Raw genomic sequence first — 21768 nt, forward strand, 5'->3', positions numbered from 1 at the left:
CCATGGCGCGGCACTCCTGCGGCAGAAACGTGAGGCAGCTGGGCACCTTACATCTGCCAGGAGTCGAAGCTCGGCTAGCTTCTGGTTTCTATTCCGCCTGGGACCCCAGCTCATCACACTGATGCTGCTCCCGTGAGGTGAGACCCGCGGTGGCAATGAACCTAATCTAGAAACTCCCTTACAAATCCGGCAGAGCCTGTCTCTGAGGGGAATATGATCCTGTCAAACAGACGCTCGCTTGCCCTTCTGGCTTTGTCGTCAGCACCTCCTAGTCCAGTGCCTCTGCTTATTCTCTGGGACATAAAGACAGTTGTGGGGGAGATGACCAAGGATGTCGGTACCCTTTTCCTTGTAAGCAGTGGCAGAATAGTCTCCATGTCTGAGAGTGCTTCGAGCTGAGCGCGGCGGAGTCAGGGTGCCCCCACCCGAGGCCTGAATTCCCCAGGAGCGAGCAGACGGCCCTTCTCCACAGTGTTGGGGGTGCAGCACCTTCTCCTGTCCTCCTGGTCCCTCCCTGTTCTGAGACCTTAGTTAATCTCTTTTCTGGTTTCCAGAATGTTCCTGACTACAGCTGTCCCCAGTAAGAGGAAGTTAGATTTTCTTCTTTCCAAGAAAGTGTTTTATGAGTGCAGCTTAAAAATACTAAAAGATCAGCATGCACAAGGCCCATACAGCTTTCTCTGCTGGCCAACAGCCTGCCGCCCCTGCAGACGGCCAAGAGCCATGAGCCTCACTCACTCCAGGATGTTGCCTGCTTTGACAACCACCACCACCTGGGTGAGGAAATCCGGTGCTGCGAGGAGATGATTCTCCAGCTCTCCCCGCATGCTTGCAGAGACTTACTGGTCATGCCGGGTGTCGGGGATGCCTCTGTCCATGTGCAGCTTGTCACTCTCCACCTGGTTGAACTTGTTGCGTGCATAGGGGTCCTGCCCAGAGCGAACCATTGTACCGCCAACGTATGCCTCCTGGTTAAAGTCTGGCCACCGGACTTTGCCTGGAAAAAGTGAAGCAGAGGGTGTGGGACAAGCGGACACGAGACCAGAGTGTCGCCAGAGACGGCAGCAAGTGTTAGGTTGAGCGACAGTGGCCTTGGTTCGTTCACAGGAGGACAACTGTAATCAAGAGTATCTGAGAGGGCCCTGAACGTCGTCACACGGAAGCCAAGACTCTGCAAGACAAGAGTGAAAGCCCAAGCTCATGCTTCACTCAGTGTCTCGCAAGACAGCCAGCAACTCAGGCGCCATGGAGTTCTGGGAAGGGGGTGTTCTCTGTCTGCCTACCTTCCCAGGAATTTGGGTCATGTCCCCAAACAATCCCCGTCAGGCAAAGGAAACAACATGTGTATAAGTTTAATAAAAGACTCCACTCTGCAATCAGGCACCACCAGGATAAATGTTTGGACTGTTGGGAGTCCAAAACCAGAGCCCAGGGCAAGGTTATCCTGAGACAGTGCTGAGGAGGATTCGGGAAGAGTGAGTGTGTGAGTGTGAGTGTGAGTGTGTGTGTGTGTGTGTGTGTGTGAGAGAGAGAGAGAGAGAGAGAGAGAGAGAGAGAGAGAGAGAGAGAGAGAGAAACTCTAGGCTTCCTCCTACAGATGGAGGCTCCAGGAGAAAGTCAGTGGCTATGGTGAGTGGCAGGAGGGAAGGGCAAGGTGGATGCTAGACTTAGACCACCCATCGTGCTGACTGTTCTTTTGGTTGATCGATTTCACGTAGCCAAGGCTATCCTCAAACTCACTAGGTAGCTGAGGATGATGCCCCTGCCGCCACGCCCAGCTCTGCTGTCTGTTCTGACCTCACTAGAATCATCATGCCCTCCTCCCTTTCCTCCCTGTGAAGAGGGTCCTAAGAGGCTAAACACCACTGGGCTATGGGTATTCACTGTTCATTCCTGCAACAGTCCATGCATGCAACATCCCTAAAACGTTCCTTCCCTGAGTCCCACTGCTGTCAGCAGAATCACTGGCCATCGGGAGAGGGGCACATTTCTACAGTGTAGAAAATGCCACAGCCGAAGACAGGGTGTTTGCACAGCCTCCGGTAAGGCCTCCTTAGGAGTAATCTCTGCAGCTGTGAGGACACCCAGCCTGTGGAGCAGTGAACAGTGTGGCTGCCAGAGAAACCCCAGCATGGCAGACAGGACCCAGTCATCCTCATATGCAGGTCTATTTTTAGGGAGAAGGCTCTAGAATAGCCTGCCCCTCCCCCAGACATTCACCAGTCAGTCTTGCTTCAGCTCCTTCCTGTGTGCACTCTCACTAGAGTCAAGAGTCCTATGCCTTCTCTAGGATGACATGCAGTCATGGAGAAGGCTTTATGTTGTATATCAGACCATGAAATTGCAGGACCTCTCACACACTTGCCTCGGGGTCTCTGAGGCACTGGTCACAGGCGGGTATCATGCTAGTTCCAAAGGCACAGATGAGCAAAGGCAGGCTCATGTCTGGCCCCACTGAAGCGTTCATGTTCTGAGGGGGAGGGAGACAGACTAGGGAAGCATGGCTGGACCTGGGGACCAGAAAGCTCCACACGAGGCCTGTCTGCACTGAGGTCAGGCGCTCCTGTGATCCCTCAATCACTGTCAGGACTCTCCAGCAGCTCCTCCCTCGGACCATGACCATCTGCCTGCAGCTGGACACAGGTCCCACCTTGCTATGATGTTGGCATGAAGTCATAGGACCGTAAGTACCATTAGCTTTCAGAAAGCATGGTAGGGTGTGAGAATGCCACGGAGGGGGGACTGCAGACGCATCACGTCAGCCCTCAGAAGCTGTGAGGCATTCCTACAAATGGCTAGAGCCTCACAGTTAACGCTCGTCCTCGGCAAAGGGAGGACGGGCGGGCACAGGTGCAGCTGATGTTTTCATGTGGGTGTGATAGAAAATTGACTTCATCATCTAATAATGGTTTGGAACCCATAATCTGAAAAACACTGGGCTCAAGAACATTGTAGAAATTGGTCTGTATCCTGCAGAATTGTCGGGTTGGAGACTCCTGGGGCACAGACCGCAGAAAGCAGAGGAGGCGAGCTCAGGGGAACAGGCTCCAGCTCATCTCTCAGTTGTCTTCCACTCCAGCCTGGCCCTGCCCTCTAAGTGAGGCCTACACCTGAGCCCAGCCCACACAGACAGGCAGGCAGCCAGGTACAGAGAACTGAGAACCAGGCAGAACGAGCCACAGGAATGAACCGAATCCTGGTATTTACAGGCTACTTGTGCTCCTAACGTCTTAAAATTTTCCATTTTAGAAATTATAAGTTTCAGACAAGAAATTATCAATCTTTTGATAGGTTTGGAAATAGGATTAAGGAAGAAGCTCCAGCCACCAGTCAGAGCCCCACCCCCCGACACCCCACCTTGGGCTAATGGAAAAACCTGAGATAACATCTCACAGGAGGCATCGGGAAATAAAGTATGCATGTAGACACCATGAGAGGAACGGGGCACATCACCCAAGCCGCGCGTGGAGCAGGTACTCACTGGCCAGGAGTGTGAAAACAGTCTTCAGCAGGTTTGCTTGACGAGTGGACCTTTCTCAGGCATGACCTCTGGGCTGAGCTGTATGCTGTTGTGTATGTTGAAACCAGCCATAAAAAAAAAAAATGAGGTGCTGCGGGGAGTGGGGGCAGGCCTTTAATCCCAGCACTTGGGAGGCAGAGGCAGGTGGATCTCTGTGAGTCTGAGACCAGCCTGGTCTACAAATCGAGTCCAGGACAGCTGGGGCTGGTACACACAAAAACCCTGTCTCAAAGTGGGGCAGGGGCGAAGAGTGATGTACAACCTCCACTGCCTGGGTTGGAACAGGAAGGGCTGGCAGGTCGTTACTCAAGCCTCAGGCAGCCAGCAAGGCTCCCTGCCTCTCTTAAAATTATGTACAACCAGACCAAGGCCACCTTGAAGACTATGCCCTCTGAGGAGCATTGGCTATGAGGTTCCTGTTCATCCTCGTATCTCAATCCAGGCTCCCACTCCCCATAAGATGGGATGAGAATCCCTCGGTCAGAGCCCTGGCCACCTGCTAGTTCTTACTCTCAATATCCTAGGTACCCAACATGTCACAGACCCTGCTGATCACTGCTTTCCTACTGTGGTCTCACCCTGGATGGAGCAGCTGAAGCCGAGTATGACTTGGAAGAGCACAGCACAGCTTCACGCTCTCCCTCTACAGCAGACCAGGAGACGGCCAACTGGCAGTCAGGAAAACAGGAAGCCTATGACCAAAGCTTAGGCTCTTCAGGATAAAAACAACTTCCTTCACAGACCTTAAAGCTCTCTGTAATGCCATCCCCAGGTACATGAGACAGAGAGAGGGTAGCCTTCCTCTCCTGTCGACTCTGCTGTGGACTCTGATGGCCAATGGAGGCAAGCTGGAGGAGGGGCTAAGCTAACAGTAAGAGGACGTAGGGACACTCTTGCCTGTCATTCCCAGCCCACAGATGGCAGCAATGGAAACAACAGCTCGGAGTCAGGAAAGGGTGAGCCTGGACCACCTTCGCCCTTGGAAGACAAGGGATGAGTCCCTGTGGGCCATGAAGAGGTGACCCAAGGAATGGTGCTGTCAGGAGGACACCCCTGACTTTATCTTCTGGGCCATTCTATGCTATCTTGTCCTGGCCACTGTCTACCCTCAGGCCACTCCCAGCTTCCTCCACTCTTTACCCACGATGACTCCCAGAGAGGCCTCCCGACATTGAGACTGCAGGTCTGAACTACAACTAAAACATCTTAGTTAGACATGGCTGGGCTGCAGAGGCTTCTCTCTCTGCTCCAGATCCTCCTGTGGGGCTCATGAGTCACCCCTCTGGCTGCGATCCTTGGACTCCCCAGTTCAGTGCAAGGACTTCCCACATCACCTGCCCTTGGCCAGAGCAGCTGGCAGCCATATCCATAGGCCTGCTACACACAGGAACAGAGGTCCTGGGATGCTATCTACCGAGCTCTGGGCCTGGGAGACTGGAACAGAGGCCTCCTCGGGGCCAAAGGAAAGTTGATGTCAAGTGTCTAACAATTCATCTACAAGTGAATTTGAAAAGACTGCAGAGCTTTCTTTATAAAATTTTGTTTTTAATTAAACCCCATCCTTGAAAGAAGAATTGCATCAATCTCTGATTAATTTTTACAGATCTAACATGGCTAGGTGCATGTTTGAAACCAGGCACTGAGAGATACATGCACATGGGCTTTAGAGGCTTTGGGAAGCAAGGGGGGGGGTACCCAACTCATGCTCCTAAGGAGGGGTGCATACTTGGTCACCACAGGTGTCTGCAATACACAGGAGCCTGCAAGATAGGGACTCCAAGGCTCTGAGTTCGGCACAGATATGGGCTCTCCAGCAGAGGCAGCTCAAGCAAATGCCAGCCCCCCGGACAGACCACCTGTGTGGAGTAGCACTACCCTCTCCTGGGACAGCATGGGAAAGCAAGCAAGCCAAAAACCCACAGAAAGAGAGACCATGCTATGAAGCCCCTCAACTCCATGGCTGATCTCAAACTGAACATAATTTTCCTCTGCTTAAAAGAAAAACCTCATGATGTCCCTGCTCCAATGAGCGCCCAGCCGAGAAGGGAAGGCCAAGACTGCAGCAAGCAAGCCAGCCCTCACAGTGAAGGATGCGAAGGATACCATTGCTGGGTGTCTGCTGTGGCAGATCGCCACTGTGGGGAACCTCTCTTGAAATAAGGCTTCCTAAAATAACTCATTATTAGGGATGAAAAAAAAACAGGAAATTCAAAGGCACCTCATCAAAAGCTCTAAGGAACTGCCAGATGCCCCAGGAGAGCCACATAGAACTGGTTTAGAATTATCGATGCTATCGAATGAGCAGCTTCACAGAGGGCAGGAGGCAGCTGCTCCACATCCATGAGGTTTTGCTCAGCTCCAAATCTGCAAGAGTGAATCTCCAAAGAGTCTTCTCTAACTTGTGCAGGGTTCTTTTGCTTGCATGTTTGTTTGGGGGATAGGGTCTCTCTACGTAGCTCAGGCTAGCCTGCAGTTCATTTTCCCTTTTAAGCCCTCTACAGAAACAGTCACATTTACTGCAGGGTCCTCGCTCAACGCTGCCTCCACGTACTTCAGTCATGTCCAGAGTATCGCTAATTCATCTACCAGTATTGCTAAAAACCCTGCTCCCAGAGGACAACCCCTGGGAGCACGTCAGAGTGCAGAGGATCCCTTACTGTGAACAGCCTACTTCTGCAGGGAGTGTGGGCTGAGTGAGTGAGTGGTTCTGGGAGCTCGGTGGCTCCTCAGTTGAGATCCAGCAGTTGTGGGCAGGAACTGGAAGGAACTGGCCTAACACCAAAGTCATGGGCATCAGAAGAAAACAAAACTACAGACCACATTTTTCCATGAACATATGCAAAAATCCTCAACAAAACATTAGTGAATTAAATCAGGGAATGTACAAAAGAAATTCCATTCTACAGGTGGGCCTTAAAATAGTTGTGCAAGGTTGGCTGGACAAATAACAATCAACAAAGCATAAAAGCATGGACATGACCACATCCAACGATGCAGAAAGGCCCCCGACGAAACCCAGCACTCCTTCAGGACAGAAATTCCCAGCAAACTCATGTCTGAGACAAGTGCACAGCTCAAATATGAGGACTCACTGTCTCACTGATGAGACAAGGTGAGAGGCCCATCCCCTTCCACACTGCACCAAGAATCCTAGTGAACGGAGAAGCCAAGAAAGGAGAAGGAAAGCTACATGGATGGAAAGGAGGAAACAAAACCATCTTTGTCCACAAAGGCCATGCTTATTTGTATATAGAGTACGAGACAAGCAACAACAAACCATCCAGAGGCAACTGCAGCAAGACTTCAAGACATGAGACCGGGTTACTAGAGAGAGGTTGTGTCACTGTCTATCAGCGCCGAACAAAGTAAAAGTCAGAAACACAGCACCATCTACCCTGGATCTCCCCAAAGGAATCTTAAATTCAAATCTGGACAACTATGCACAAGAGCTGTTAGAAGGACACTACAAAGCCTTGATGAAAGACCCCAGAGAAAAATGGGATAAGTGGCCGTATACACCACGTCTGTGAGTAGGCAACGCATCACTGTCAGATGTCAGTTCTCTCAGATCTACAGATCCAATGCAACACCAATACGAGTCTCAGTGAGCTAGTGTGTGGCTATCGATAAACAGACTAGACTTCAAGTGGAACAGCGGAAGGTCCAGAAGGGATGGTGCCATTCCAGAGAAGAAAAATGAAGTCAGGGACTGACGTCACCCAAATTTAAGACTTTCTATATAGTTGCAATAATTATGGTTTTGGTAAAATACATAAATATATTAACTGATCAGAATAAAACCCCAGAAATACACACACACAGTCTGCTGACTTTTGACAAAGGAAAGATAACAGAGAAAAGGTAAACTGTGAAAAGATGATACAGCACAAATTAAGTCAACATCAGTTCAAATTCCTTATATTCTGACCCCAGAACTCATGTTCCCCCATGATAAGACAAGGGACAGTTTAAATCAGCTTTAACAGATAAACTCCATGAAATGAAAGTTTGTGTTGTTTAATGAATCACAGTATGCTATGGTTAAATATATCCAAGCATCTTTATATCCCTGGTATCTAGGATGTAAAAGAAATCTTTAAATATACATCTGAAATAGGTAATAGCTTCTTTGCATATCTTTCTTTAGAAAATACTTTATAGCAGTATATAAATAGGTTACCTACACACTTAATTTTATCATTTTGCCCCCAAACTATAGATCTGTTCCATTTTTTATAATTTTAGGGGGGAAACATTAATAAAGATTAACAGGCTATTGAAAGGAAATGCTTTGCCTTCCATAATACAAGTAGCAATTGAACAGAAATAACCAACCAGCCAACCAGCCAACCTACCAACCAACCAACCTACCAACCAGCCAACCAACCAGCTAACCTACCAACCACCAACCAGCCAACCTACCAACCAGCTAACCACCTAAGCTACCAACCAGCCAACCTACCAACCAGCTAACCACCTAAGCTACCAACCAGCCAACCTACCAACCAGCCAACTTACCAACCACCAACCTACCAGTAACAACCTACCTACCAACCAGCCAACCTACCAACTTATCAACCAGCCAACCTACCAACCTACCAACCACCAACCTACCCTAACAGGTATCGGTTGTTTAACCTGAGTGCCCAGCAGGCTAATTGGGAGCGGCAGCTTCTTACCCTTCATATGGCTCACATTACATCCACAGCAGCTCTGTGGACATCCAAGCTACACACACACATTCTGATGCTGGTAGACTGCAGCGCGCTTCCCGGGGCTGTTATCACTGGAAAGCAGTGTAGCTATAGACATGTACATATGTACAGGACTGCAGGGCAGATTTAACACTCTAGAGCCAGACAGCTCCTTTGTGTCCATGTATGTATGTATGTATGTACACATGCATGTACATAGACAACTACACACATATTCACACAACAACCTATTTTTTAGCTCTTCAAAAAAATTTTTTTTTATTTTGTACAAATATCTAAACAGTCGACCATTTAAGGCCAAGAATTCGAATTAAGAAAGGTCATACAGTAGGCTTATACTTATTCAAAAGCATTTCGCCTTGAACATGACTGTTTTGCTTTGTTCTAAACACATATAACCTTTTTTAAAAAAATTGATATATGTGAGTATACTGTAGCTGTCTTCAGACACATCAGAAGAGAGCAATGGACATTACAGATGGTTGTGAGCTACCATGTGGTTGCTAAGAATTGAGCTCAGGGCCTCTGGAAGAGCAGTCAGTGCTCTTACTGGCTGAGCTATCTCTCCAGCTCCCTGCCACCCCATTTAAGTATGGACATTGCATCCCTGATACCTAGAAAAAACACATCTCTAATGACAAACTCAAGTGTTCAGGGAAAACCTGAAGTATCACACTGGATCCCTGCTGTCTGAAACATTGTTTCTATTAACCATCAAGTCTTGAAAGAGGGGGGAAAGCAGCTTTGAAATGCAGGAATGGGAAGTAAAATGAAGGGGAAAATAACTCTAGTTTACTAACATTAAAACCTCCAAAAACCAATTTCATCTTTTAGAATCTAGAGCAGTGGTTCTCAGCCTGTGGGTGGAGACCCCCTCAGGGGTTGAACCACCCTTTCCCTGGAGTCAAATATCAGATATCTTGGATATTGGATACTCACATTACAATTCGTAACAGTAGCAAAATTATAGTTATGAAGTAGCAATGAAATAATTTTATGGTTGTGGGTCATGGCATTAGGAAGGTTGAAAACCACTGGTCCACAGCAACTCATCTGGAACTTTAAATAAATAAGCTTCAGTTTATTCACAGCATCTGGCCCAAGCAGAGTTCTAGTGCCAGGACTCCGCTTGCTGCCGGTCAAATCCACCCATTATCCGCCTCTGATGTGAGCCAGTTGATAAGGACACACTCGAATCTGTGTTCCTCTTCGTGGCACCTGGGACTGACCTGCGGCTAAGACATCCTCCTCATAAACATTCTGGTTCTCCTGAACCTGGAGAAAGGGATTTTCACTGTGCATCGAGTTTAATAAATCCCATGGCGACAGTCTCCACCCAAGCATACAAAGCTCCGGACTCGTCAGACTCAGCACTGAAGGAGACAACAGCAAGATGCAGCTGCCTCTCTCTGAAGGTCCTCATCCTCTCCTCCAGGGTCTCGGTGTCATGCCTCTGTCTGTCCGTCTGCCTGTCTGTCTGTCTGTCTCCCTCCCTCCCTCCCTCCCTTCATCCTGGATGCCCTTGACCTCAGAGAATAGTTTGATTCGGCCTCCTGAGCACAGGGATTGAAGGTGTGCACCACCAACATCCAGCAAAAGAGCAAACTTTCAACAGCTGACACCCAGAACCAGATCAATTCAGGAGTCTAGACAGGCACCGCCCATCTTTCATACAAACTAACTCAAAGGGGCCTCAGACATAAATAAAATTCTAGGAGTCCGCACACAAATGTCTCAGGTCTACAGTCAGCATCATCTCTCCCTCCCTTAGTCTCCTCACAGCCACTCTCCAATCCCTGTATCTGAAACTCCATGTCTAAACCCTAGGAGATCCCGCTCTGCTGCTGTGTCTCCCAGCTGTCCTTGATGGTGGCACTGGGAAACACCTTATCTCATGATGTTTTTCTTTTCTACAATTATAAAATCTCACAGAATCTCTTCCCTGGTAGACAATGTCACCGAGGGCCACCCAACCCATGTTCCTAGACCGGGGTCACTCGTTTAGAATCAGCCACTGCTAGTTCCCTTTGGAATAGAAGCTGTGTTTTGAAATATCAGTATTTATATATTAACTTTATTCGCAACTGCCAAAACTTAGAAGCAACCAAGACACCATTCAGCAAGTGAATGCAAAAATAAGCTGTGGTAGAGCCAGGCAGTGGACGGTCGTCCAGTGCTAGAACTTGGCCAGCTAAGGCTGGAGAGATGGCTCAGTGGTTAAGAGGGCACGTTGCTCTTGCACAGGGCTGGGGTTGAGCTCTCATGTCCTACTTCCTGTGGCTTATAAAACCAATGGGCCTGACACCTTCTCCTGGCCTCTACAGGCATCTACATACCACCAAGCATGGTCCTCACTGTGGACTCTGGTGGTGACCCTGATTTAATGCAGTTCACAGCCCATTCCTGGGTCCCACCGTGGTGAGATACAGACAGGCAGTGGGAGCTACATGCATGGCATGTGAACATTCTAGATCTTTTGCCAACTTTGCTGTGAACCTAAATCTCTTTAACAGAAAAAAAAAAAAAATCAAGTCAGTTTGAAATGTTTTCATGACCTGTAAGCTCAGACCTTGTCATTTATCCTCTACTCTGTTTCTCTCTCGATACTCTGCTAACCACACACCGAGGTCCTGACAGGAAAGGGCGGTGTCCGGAAGCGTAAGTCATCCTCTCTCTGCCCCAAGCCGCCGCCCTGGCACTATATTCAGACCACTAACAATTAGGAGGTCCACGGAAGCCCAGCCCCAGTTCAGACGCCGTACCTGGAGGGAGGGTCTCCACACCCTGTGCTTTCTCATCTCCTCTGCTGTGGTGAAGGTCTTTCTTCTTCATGGAGTCGATGTCATTCCAGTCACCCTGGAGAAACAAAGACACCGAGTGAGTCGTCTGCTTCCGTGGCTCACCTTCTCTCAGCTTCTCTGCTTCAGAGTGCTCTCGTGATCCCATCACGCCGGGACCTCAGCAGCGAGCAGAGCAGGGAGTGCTCCCACCGTAGGGCAATCCTCAGAATCAACCACCCAGAGACGTCTGGACTATGCTCTAGGGAGACAGCGCAGGACAATCTCTGCAGGACTCTAATGAGGACCACAGCAGCCATGTGCTGAGCACAGCACTGTCGTAGTGGCTGAGTCATGGGACCAGGGCTCCTGGGAAATCTCTAAGGTCTGGGCCCTCTGAGCTTCTAATATGTCAAAGGGCATATTAATCCCACTGATGGTACAGCAGGAACTCACAGGGGACTGTCGTGGAGCCAGCCTGCAGAGCAAGACATAAGCTCTGGTGGAATTTATCCCACCCATCTGGGCAAGCAATCGGCTGTCATTTATCAACATTAAATCAAACTAAACAACAGCCCCACAGCCCCGCAACTTAATGCACGTTCCGCCCACTTAAATCTGATTGCTGTGAACTTAAAGTGTTTCTGTGCATAATCCAAACAGAAGACCTCCTATGGGCCCAGCCCTGTGGAAGCCCACTTCCTGCAGATGGGGATCCTGGCAGTAGGTACCTTCCCTGGTGGCCAGGCCTGCTCTCCATGTAGCCAAACTCTCTGGATTGGGCTGGCTGTGTGTGCTTTGCTATGTGCTGTGCTGGATCAGAGAAAGATTTCCTCCCGGTCTCACTTGCTCTGACCGTAATCTGCATTTAAGGGAAGCCATCCTGTTCTTGGCGCCTCCTCTCTCTGTAGCCTTTCCTTCCTTTCTTGGCTTCTGCAGTATAGTGATATGGCTGGTTTATCATGGGAGGGGTGTACAAAGGGGTGGGGTGGGAGAAGTGTGCAGAGGGGTTGGGGTAGGGGAATGCGAACAATGGACACTGACCCACTTGCTCCAAACCACCTAGCCAACGCTTCTCAGCCCCCCCAGACTCCCAGTGCTCCTGCCTCCACGCAGTGACAAATGTTTGAGCACGCATCTGGACCCTATTTACAATTTTTCTCGCAGCCAGAAGATTCTAAAACGATCCTGTAATCAGCTCTTCTGATTATTGCGTTATAAATAAACTTCCAACCCACCATTGGTGATGACTGTACAGTGACCCTACAAACACAGCAGACGGTGGCTTTGCAACGGAGGGAACGATGCTAAAAACTAAAACAGCCCACTCCGGCCCGGCAGGCTGCACAGTGCTATCTTTTAATTAAGAGCCCACTTCTATTTCATAGCTGGTTTGTTAGATTTTCTGACTGATAATACTCCCACACACAAACACCAGGGCTTTCAACCTCTCAAACACTCTGGCTCCCAGATCAGCTATTTCACCTTGAACGAGACGGAACGCTGAGGCAGTCTCTGGAGCTGGTGGCTCCAATCGAGCCCTAGTCTGTGGCAGTCACAGAATCAACATAGCCAGGTCAACTCTCAGCATTTCTCTCACAACACAATTTCTTCCCACACAGCCTGAGCCTGAGTCTGGGGTGCTAGGCAGGGTCAGTGATAACAGGGTCTCACTACTCACTGGACTTTAAAACTGGGAGGCTAGGCGAGCTGCCATGAGCCCGTGGCTGCCATTTTGGTGGCCTTTCACAGCAGCATGTAGCATTCAAGACCCCCAGGTCCTCTGTGGTCCCAGGAACTGTCTCGAATCCCTTTGCGTGTTGCCCCTGGCAGTGTGGTGCCCTCAGGTGTGAGGTGAACATCTAAGAATGCTGTTCACACGCTCCGCCCTCACTGGCCCCGCCATCCCGTGATCGATTTGAGGCTCCTGCATCTACAGATCTTAGCAATCCATCTAGACCAGACCAGCAGTCCTGTTGAAAATGCCCTAATGCTTCAGGTGTTGAAGCCCCGTGCTCAGAGCCCACGGGTCCAGGCTGGGGACCAGGCACTGTGCTTCTCCTGCTATGAGGAAGGAAGACGGAGTCTGCCTGGTGACAGGTCTGTGCTCGTGGGGTGGAGGCAGTAAACACATGGCTTCTGCCATGTTTGTAACAGGCATAAAAATACTGCTCTGGAAGAAGGGAGAAAATAAACAGGCAGTTTTAAATCTCCCCTTTTGAAACATATCTTGTCGATGTAAAATCCTTTTAGCTACTAGACCATATGGTCAGGCACAGAACAAGTCCCCAAAATACTCCTGAATGTCGGGTTCCTCAATGTCACCTGTCAGCGTCATTTAGAGACTGTTCAGTAATTATCACCGGGGCTGAGCAGAACAGTAGCACTTGCGTTTATAAAAAGCCAGGTCGCCAGATTCTGAAAGAGGCTTACTCAGACTTGGAGCTCATCTCAAAATTCAGACACCCAAACCCACTAAGGTACCACTCAGCCCAAAGCTAGGCTCTCAGAGCAGAACAGCTCCCAGCTACAGACCACACCTCTTACAGCAAGGTATTTCCACCAAGGGACCCAGAGGGACGCAGGGACTGCTGGCTATTTCTGAGTCCTTGGAGTAGGTGGTTCTACCATCGTGGAGCAGAAAAAACCCCACATGTTCCCCCAGACAGAGCTCCCCCAAATGACAGAACTCCGTAGACAGGGCTCACCAGACAGAGCAAGGCACCTCCTGCTCACTGTGTCAGAGCCTCATTTTCGCTGCTGGCTTCTCTTATTGTGACCAATACCCAACAAGCAGCCATGTAAGGGAAAAGGGCTGACTCTGGCTCACGGTTTTAGCAGATATGGCCCGTCACCCAGGGGAGGTGTGGCTGGGGCAGCCTGTGGCCGTGGGAGATGAGAACAGCAGACTGGGGAGCAGACATAGGGCAGAAAGGCTGGGTCACAGCCCCCAGGCCTGCACTGTGGAGATGTACCTCATCATCTCCTAAAATTCTTACAAACCTCCCAAAGGAGCGCACCAAACCACCCACCCAACCGGACAACGTGCTTCTAATTCACCGAGAAGGGGGCCCAGTCTGGGAGACGCCCCCAACCCCCACATGAGGACCACATTACATTACAGGTTTCCCCCAACTCGACCTCAGCAACACTGACCCCTAGGCCTCGGAGAGCAAGTGGGCTATACTTGTGAGCTCAAGGCCTGATGGGAGCAAGGGTTGAAGATGAGGGGTGAGGGGTGCTCCTCCCCATCACTGGCTGCTGAGGGGCAGCTTGGCACCACAGGTGTGCCTCACGGATCCATGGATCTCCTCGGAAGCTGTTTGCACACTGTGTGCACAGAGGAAACAGTAAATCTTCCTGCCTCACCTTACAGGGATGGCACTGGGACATGGCTGAAGAACAGGAGGAGCCCACAACAGACTTCACAGCCCATGCAGACAGCTCTAGAACCTTCACTCCGCTAAGAGCAGAAAGACACGAAGGTCTAAGAGTCAGGCGGTAAGGGAGGAGATGAAAAACCCAGTTCTGCGACTTAGTCCCAATGGCCGTGCCTGTTCAACCCAACGGCTGGTCTGAAACTCGATCACACTCTCAAGGGCAGTATCTGGCTGGGGTCTGAGAGGTCCCAGGCAGCCTTGAGAGGGCTGCTCTACCCAGAGATGCTCACTGTACCAGGCAGGTTGTGGAGTTCAGGGTTCAGTGAGGTGTGAGTTAATGTGCTCTGTATACACTCAGTTGACCACAAGCCACGGGCACACTACGACAAAGGTCATCTGTGCGTTTATTTCACTATGGGTGCTCATGGGAAAGCTGCTGTTAAGTACCAGGAGCACTCGACCCTCTGGAGCACTGAAGCTGGTGCTCCACCATGGAACCTTTCACACACACACCATCAAAGAGCATTCTATCCAAATGCTCTCAGCCACACGCAAGAGTGATGGCTGCCAGCGACCCAGTCTGCCAGGAGCAGTCTCCTAGGGCTCCTGAGACTCAGTAGGGAAGATCTGTCACCTCAGGCAACTCTGACTGCACTACTAGAGGATCAGAGGTGCCACAGGGCCTTGGTGCAATGCCACCTTGCTCCCAGTAGGAGTCTCTGACTACACAGTGCCTTGTCGAGGCCTGGCTTTGTCTGGGCAGATCTGTGGACTGAGTATGTGACCTTAAAGAGCATCTCCTGGGGAAGGAGGGTCTAGGTGACATGCTAGGAGCCCGGGAGCCTGAGGGCAGGGATTAGAGACTGTGGCCAGAACCCAAATACAAGCTCCTCAGGAGCCATCACACCTGGGTGTGTCTGGGAGCCATGGGAACCAATTCAGCTTTTGGTCCTGTTCTTGGAGGCTGAGGCAGGGGCCTCATGGTAAATCGGTGAAGTCCATGGGTGAGCTGGGTGTGACCTGGGCGTGGCATCCACATCCCTGCTTATAAATGGAGATCCTGCTTGTGCGTGGTGCTGACAGCCCTCTCGGGCCCCAGTTCTGCTTGTCCTGGGCTTCCGGCTCCAGCCAAAGCAGATCCCCTCATATTACAGAAGTGACGTATGTCAAAAGCTTGACTAGAAAATGTCTTCCACATGAAAGAGAGTGGTTTTTAGCAAATGCTTTTCCCTGTGACTCATACCAGTTGATCACATTTTAAAATAAAGTAAAACTTCCGAACAGATGACAGGAAAGCGGTGGAAAGGCTCGGCAGTCAGACAGCATTTCACAGTGTACAGCCAAGGGTGAGGGTGCAGCAGAGGGCAACAGAGCAGGAGATGGGGTCTCCCTGGCTGGTGTGGCCATAGCCTATCATGGTGATGCTGCTTCCTGCCCTATTCACTACCAGAAGTTTGTCTTTCCATGTCAGCCTTAAACACTCACAAGCAGATCCACTGTATCTTAGATGATCAGGTCCCATGTAGCCACCATGAACCCTGGTGGCCCTTCAGAAGACACCTTCTTCAGTGTATCCAGGGTTTTCCCCATCAGTGTATCTAGATCAGGGGAGCAGAGGGGCCAGCCCAACACAGGTCCTGGAGCAGAACCAGCATCTTCCAGTTGGGGGTCCCAGATGAAGGAGGAGACCTTTAGCTATCACATCTTATCAGCCTCAACTAGCACAGCTAAATCTGTTACCTCCCCATCTGGTCTGCCTTTTACTTAACACAGTCTTCATTCACAATGCGTCTTGCTTTTGCTGGCCTCATTTTCCTGATGAGGAAGGCAAGATGAAAGGTGGTTGCTACAATGTAACAATACAGTAGCTGCTACAATGTAACAATAGAAGGTGGATCTACCACAGCTGATTCAAAGACTGGCCTCCCCCGAGTCGGAGTCGACCATCCTGACAAGGCTACCCTGCTCAGTGTTTGCAAGTCCCTGAGGAGAGTGATCAGTGAAGCCCACCCCTGAAGACAGGCGCAGCTCTTTCTAGGCCCTGAGATTGGGATTCACTCCCCCTCCCACATCTACCCAAGGGCTTCTGCAGAGTTTCCCAATGAACTACTGCCGAATAAGGAGCACATCCTATGCGTAAATACTACAGTAGCACTTACACAAGTAGAGAAGAAACTTAAAATAGTCTCCACTAAGCAGTTAATTTATGTTACAGCCCCTTAAGAGGATATTATGCATTCGTTAAAAATTATAATGATAAAGACCACATCAAATATGCAAAATGCTTATGTTAAGCAGGAGACCAAATTTTATGTACACAATAAAACAACTATCTAAAAATACCCATCCATATGGACCAGCCTGGAACGAGACACGGGGAAGCTCATGCTGGCTGAGAGTGCTGGGTGCTGTTTCCACTTCTCCAACTCTTTCATGTTCTTAAATTATTCTCATGAATAATTTTTAAACCCAGCACAAATATGTTACGGGTAAAATCATAAATCTACATGGCTCCCAGCATCACTGATGCAGCAGACGATCTGGCCAGGCCTGGCCTAAGATTGCCAACTGTGCCTGGCTAGAGAGCTATTTGCAGAAATGCTGTAGGTCTGGTCTACTCCTCAGGTGTAGTCCACACAGTAGGCCAGACTCCAAAGGTCCCCAGGAATTCAGGTGAGTACCCAGAGACACCCCTGCAGTCTAGACTTGAGCAATGCTGGGTCTGTCTCTATGTCTTTTTGGTAAACACCACTTTTCATACTAAATCTATTTTCTTAAACAAACAAACAAACAAACAAACAAAAAACTGGCCAAGGAGAAGCCAAAGTAGCCTTGCAAGAATATAGCTATTACCATGAGCACACTGCCACTGCTGGACTAAGCGTCAGGGGACCATGGGCACCAATGCCCTGTGAGCACACAGCCACGGCTGGACTGTTAGGAGAACATCGGACCATTATGTTTTCATAGGAGGCTGGCCATGTGCACAGAAAGCCAGATGCTCCCACCAGACGCCACATCTGCATTTCGGTGAGACAGATGGCACTGCCTTCCTGAAGTGGATGCTTCCTGTGGACATCCCACCTTCTGGGGCTGTTAAGCTCTCAGGTGTCTGTAGTCTGTAGATCTTTACCACATCTGTGAAACAATACGAGCATCCCATTCCAAAGAGAAGAAAACTGAGACCCAGATCACAGAATTGAGGGCAAACACTGTATACCTCAGTGAAACTGTGGCTGTCTTGGGGAGGGTGTCAGCTCTCTCTGCCTCCCAGGAACAGTCATGGGACAGACTCGTTGACCAGATATATGGTCACCCTCTAGCACATGCTGGCTGGTCCCCAGCTGCTCAGACAGCACAGGGTCCTGGCCATTCCCTCTCATGATTTTCAGAACTTTGAACCTATTCCCACCTGTCTTAAAAGCCACCTCTGTGGTGGTCACACACCATGTTTGATCCTCATGAGGCACCAGGGGTGATTCCCTACATGGGACTCACTTTGCAACAAACTCAAGTTCCCACCCCAGGCCCAGAGTCTCAGGAATCATGTTTTCATCTAGGGTGACACGGGGGGGGGGGGGGCGACACATTCAAAGGAAGTGGCAGAATGTCGACAAAACCTAGGGAGTCAAAGCCACAGGCCCACATGCTACTGCTCAAATGACGTCTGGCACTACTACATCCTGGTACATGTCATGAAGGATACTGGTTTGGAGCAATGGACTGCACTGGGTTAGAAATGGCCACAGTTTTTCTGTCCTCCCTCCCTCCCTGGGTGAGAAGCTGGCTGTGGCCTCGTGGGCACGGTGACAGACAACTCCAGCTGCTCCTCAAGTAGAGGCAGGTCCTAGACAGTCAAACCTCTTTGAAGTGAAGGCTGGTGCCATCTACACACCTTGAGCCAGTAGCCCTGGATCTGGGTGCTGCACTATTCTGTAATTATGGGGGACCCAGGAGAGTGGGTGCACATGGAGGCTGATAAAAGTTCTTATGTGTAGATGCCATCTCTCATGTGACCACACTAGAAGAAAGAGGCCAGAGACTCCCAACATTCTACCTTGAGCTGCCAGAGTCTAGCTGTGATGTGTGGTCCTGGCTAACTTGACACCTTCCCAGAGCTAGCTGCCTTGCTACCAAATGCAGATAAAGGCTAGTGGGCATCACTTAAGACTTTGACAATCTCCAGGTACTACATCTAAAATAGACCACGTGGCAGTAATATCAAGTAGAAACCCAACACCAAGAGGAACACTCTTTCCTGTGGCACAGAGGTGAGGGAGACCCATCAGGATGGTGGTGGTGGTCCTGGGATACACCGGGCACCTGGTGGGTGACCACTGGCTTCCAGAGACATCCACTCAGCCTCCCCCATGTCAAGGAAGGTTATGCCCTTTCCAGAGGCAGGCATTAGGATCCTACCAAGAGCCAGCCAAGTTGGCTATGCCCCCTCCAGTGTGTTGCTGTTCTGGAGGAGACGGAGCCAGCCTGCTTGCAGGTAGGTAGACGACCTCACTGTTTCTCTTCAGAATAACTGATACGTTTGGCCACACTCCACATGTGACCATAAGCTCATCACATCACATAACAGTCTACCTAGTGGGAACCACATAGACACTGGACACAGTGGCATCCTGAAATCACAGTACCCCATACCCTGGATGTGGCCCTCAGGGACCAATCAAGAAGCAGAGCGGCTTCCTTCTCCCCCCCCCACCCCCCAATTAGGAAAGTCTGGTAGATCTCAATCTAACCAGAAGGGCTTCTTCAGACTGCAGGAAGTTCTCGAAGCAAGAGCTAAAGAGAGACCTGAAGTAAGCAGGGAAATTCCCATCGGCCTTGGGCTCACTGAACTCCTGATTCCTGCCTTTTCCTGATGCTTCTAGTGAGCTCCAGGAAGCACTGAGCATTTCAGCCTCAGAAATGAGAAGCCAAGGTCACCAGAGAAGAGCAACTGGTGACAGAATATGGGCAAGTCCCAAGTAAAGAGCTCTCAGGTGACAGCTCAGGGTGACAGCTCAGGGCAACAGCCCCAGTGTGGGGCCTTAGTGCCCTGCTCAGGTCAAGTGAGGTCAGAGGATGCCCTGTTTCATCCACTCAGCCCACACACACAAAGGAGCCCCTGGCCAGCCCACAGGCCTGCCTGCCCTGTGGCTCACAGATAACCAAAGAAAAGAGCGTGGTCTCCTAAGCCTGAAGCCCAAGGCTGGCCCTCCCCATCCTTCAGTTCACACCTGTGTGACAATCTACCTTGCCCACAGGCTGATGGCATCTGCCTTCATCTGTAGGCAGCTGCAAACAAAGGGCTTCCTAGAAAAACAGCAGGTGGGGCTGCTGGTGCTGGTTCCCAGCCTGACATGAGTAAGTATGACCTGGACACCACAGCAGGCCTCACCCTATAAGCACTGGGAGCTGCCCAATATGGGCAAAGAAGCAGGTACTCCCAAGCTGCTGCTGCTGCATACACTGCCCTCTCTCTACTGCTCCAGCCCCAGGGGACACACACACACACACACACACACACACTACCCAAAAGGGGTTAGGTCTCTGTACATTTCAAGACAATAGCCAGCTACCTCCAGTGTCAGTCACTGTCACACAGCTGCAGGCTGCTCCGGGCAACCAGCAGATGGTGTCCTCTCATCCAGGACAGGGCTTCCATACAAAGGGAGTCCTTGTTCTAATGAACCTTTATCTACACTCTGGCATAGCTTTCTCAGTGTGTGTACATGTGTATGCATGTTTGTGTGTGTGTAAGCCAGAGGCCAACCTCATGGTCTTCCCACCTTGTTCTCAGAGACAGGGTCTCTTGGTGACTTAGAGCTTGTGCAACGGCCCGTAGACCACAGCAATGAGAAGGAGTACAAGCATGTGCCAACACACCCAGCCTGTTCATACTGGTTCTGGGAGCCCAGCTTCTCATGCCTGCATAGCAGGTACTTTACCAACCAAGCCATCTCCTCAGGACCCGTGATGGACTAGAATGTTCTGCGAGGCCTGTAGCCCATCCCTTCCTTGGGTGCTGTTTCTTCGGAACCTGATCTGGGGTTATAAATCCGCTTTCCCTTAGAAATGGAGTATCATAGAAAACCGCAGGCCTCACAGAGCCATGCTCTGCCCATAACTGGGAGAGTTCTAACAGTCCCACAGCGGAGACTCTGTGCAGCTAAACAACATATAACATCTTGGGCAAGGGAGACCTATCCACAAACCCCCAAGTACCAGTCTTTTTTTAAGGACATGGATAATTGAGAATTTATCTATCTTAACCTCTGAACTAAGTCATCCTGAAAAAGCTGCCTGTTGGATTATATTCTGACTTTCAGTTTTTGCACAGGTCACCTGTAGTGACCCCTGGAGTGAGAGACCATGACCTCAGAGGCCTGTTTCCTACGGGTTGTAGCAGAAACCAAGGCCCCGACTCAGAGAAGGAATCTGATGGCACCAGAGGTGGCCAGAACCTCAGCAAAAGCCCAGTGATGTCTACACGACAGAGAGAAGCATGCTCCCGCCCCAGGGCCTGCACTCAAAGCGACAGGACTCCAGCCTGCTCAGAGGGTCTTTGTGCTAGAAACAAAACCCCAGACAACAGTCCAACCAGCAAAGGCTGCAGGTCCTCACACTGAGAAGGTATAGTCTACATTCATGTCTTGAACTTAATTTACAACCTAGAAGATATCACTTGAATCTGGGGATGCCCTGAAAGGACCCCAGTCTGGGAAGGTGTTTATGTTTCATAGCTCTGGGCATCCAAGGCCTAGGGGTCACAGGGCTGGCTCCCCTGGGGCTGAGAGCACTGCTCCAGGCTCCTCCCCCTAAGCCTGCAGGTGGCCTATTCCCCATATCCTCCCATGGCCTCCTCTGTGAGTTTGTCTCAGTGCCCATGGTCTCCCTTTTATAAGGACACCAGTCACACTGGCTTAGGGCCACCTTAATGACCTCATTGTAACTAGACTTCTGCAAAGACCCTGTCACCAAATATAGCCCCATCCCGAGGCCCTGGGGATTAGGACTCTGGCCTACATTTTCATTGGGAGAATAGTGCATACTGCCCCAGACATTTTCCTGAGGGGACAGAGCATATGAAAAGGAGGTCCCAGGGGCTCCCTTGGCTTTGGCTCCCTTCCCATCCTCCGTGGCTTGATCTTTAAAAGTCTGGCGATTTTGGCTGTGGACCAGCCCTGGGAGGGCAGGTGCAGAGGCCAGCGAGCTCAAGGGACCGTGCTGCTTCTCTGTGTAAGTGTGCCCCACACAGAGAAGAACATAGCCCCATGTGACTGACGGTTTCTATCTGCTTGCTTTCTGCCAGGGCTGAACAGTACAGTATTTAAGATGTTCAGAATACAATTTTCGGCTTCAGGATGAGGTGAGTTCTTGGC

The 21768-nt window shown here is 50.2% G+C and overlaps 1 protein-coding gene across 1 annotated transcript in view; it reads right to left on the minus strand.

Moving 5' to 3' along the window:
• The window catches only part of Galnt2 (polypeptide N-acetylgalactosaminyltransferase 2), a 118631-nt gene that overhangs the window by 41084 nt on the left and 55779 nt on the right, over window positions 1–21768 (minus strand). The window contains exons 2-3 of the mRNA XM_021169564.2: window positions 10998–11091; window positions 844–997 (exon numbers count right to left, since the gene is read on the minus strand). Coding sequence (XP_021025223.1) covers window positions 844–997; window positions 10998–11091 — 248 coding nt within the window. The remainder of the gene's footprint in view (window positions 1–843; window positions 998–10997; window positions 11092–21768) is intronic.

This window comes from Mus caroli, unplaced genomic scaffold, assembly GCF_978045245.1.
Source record: "Mus caroli unplaced genomic scaffold, Mus_caroli_1 scaffold_10, whole genome shotgun sequence".
Lineage (NCBI taxonomy): Eukaryota > Metazoa > Chordata > Mammalia > Rodentia > Muridae > Mus > Mus caroli.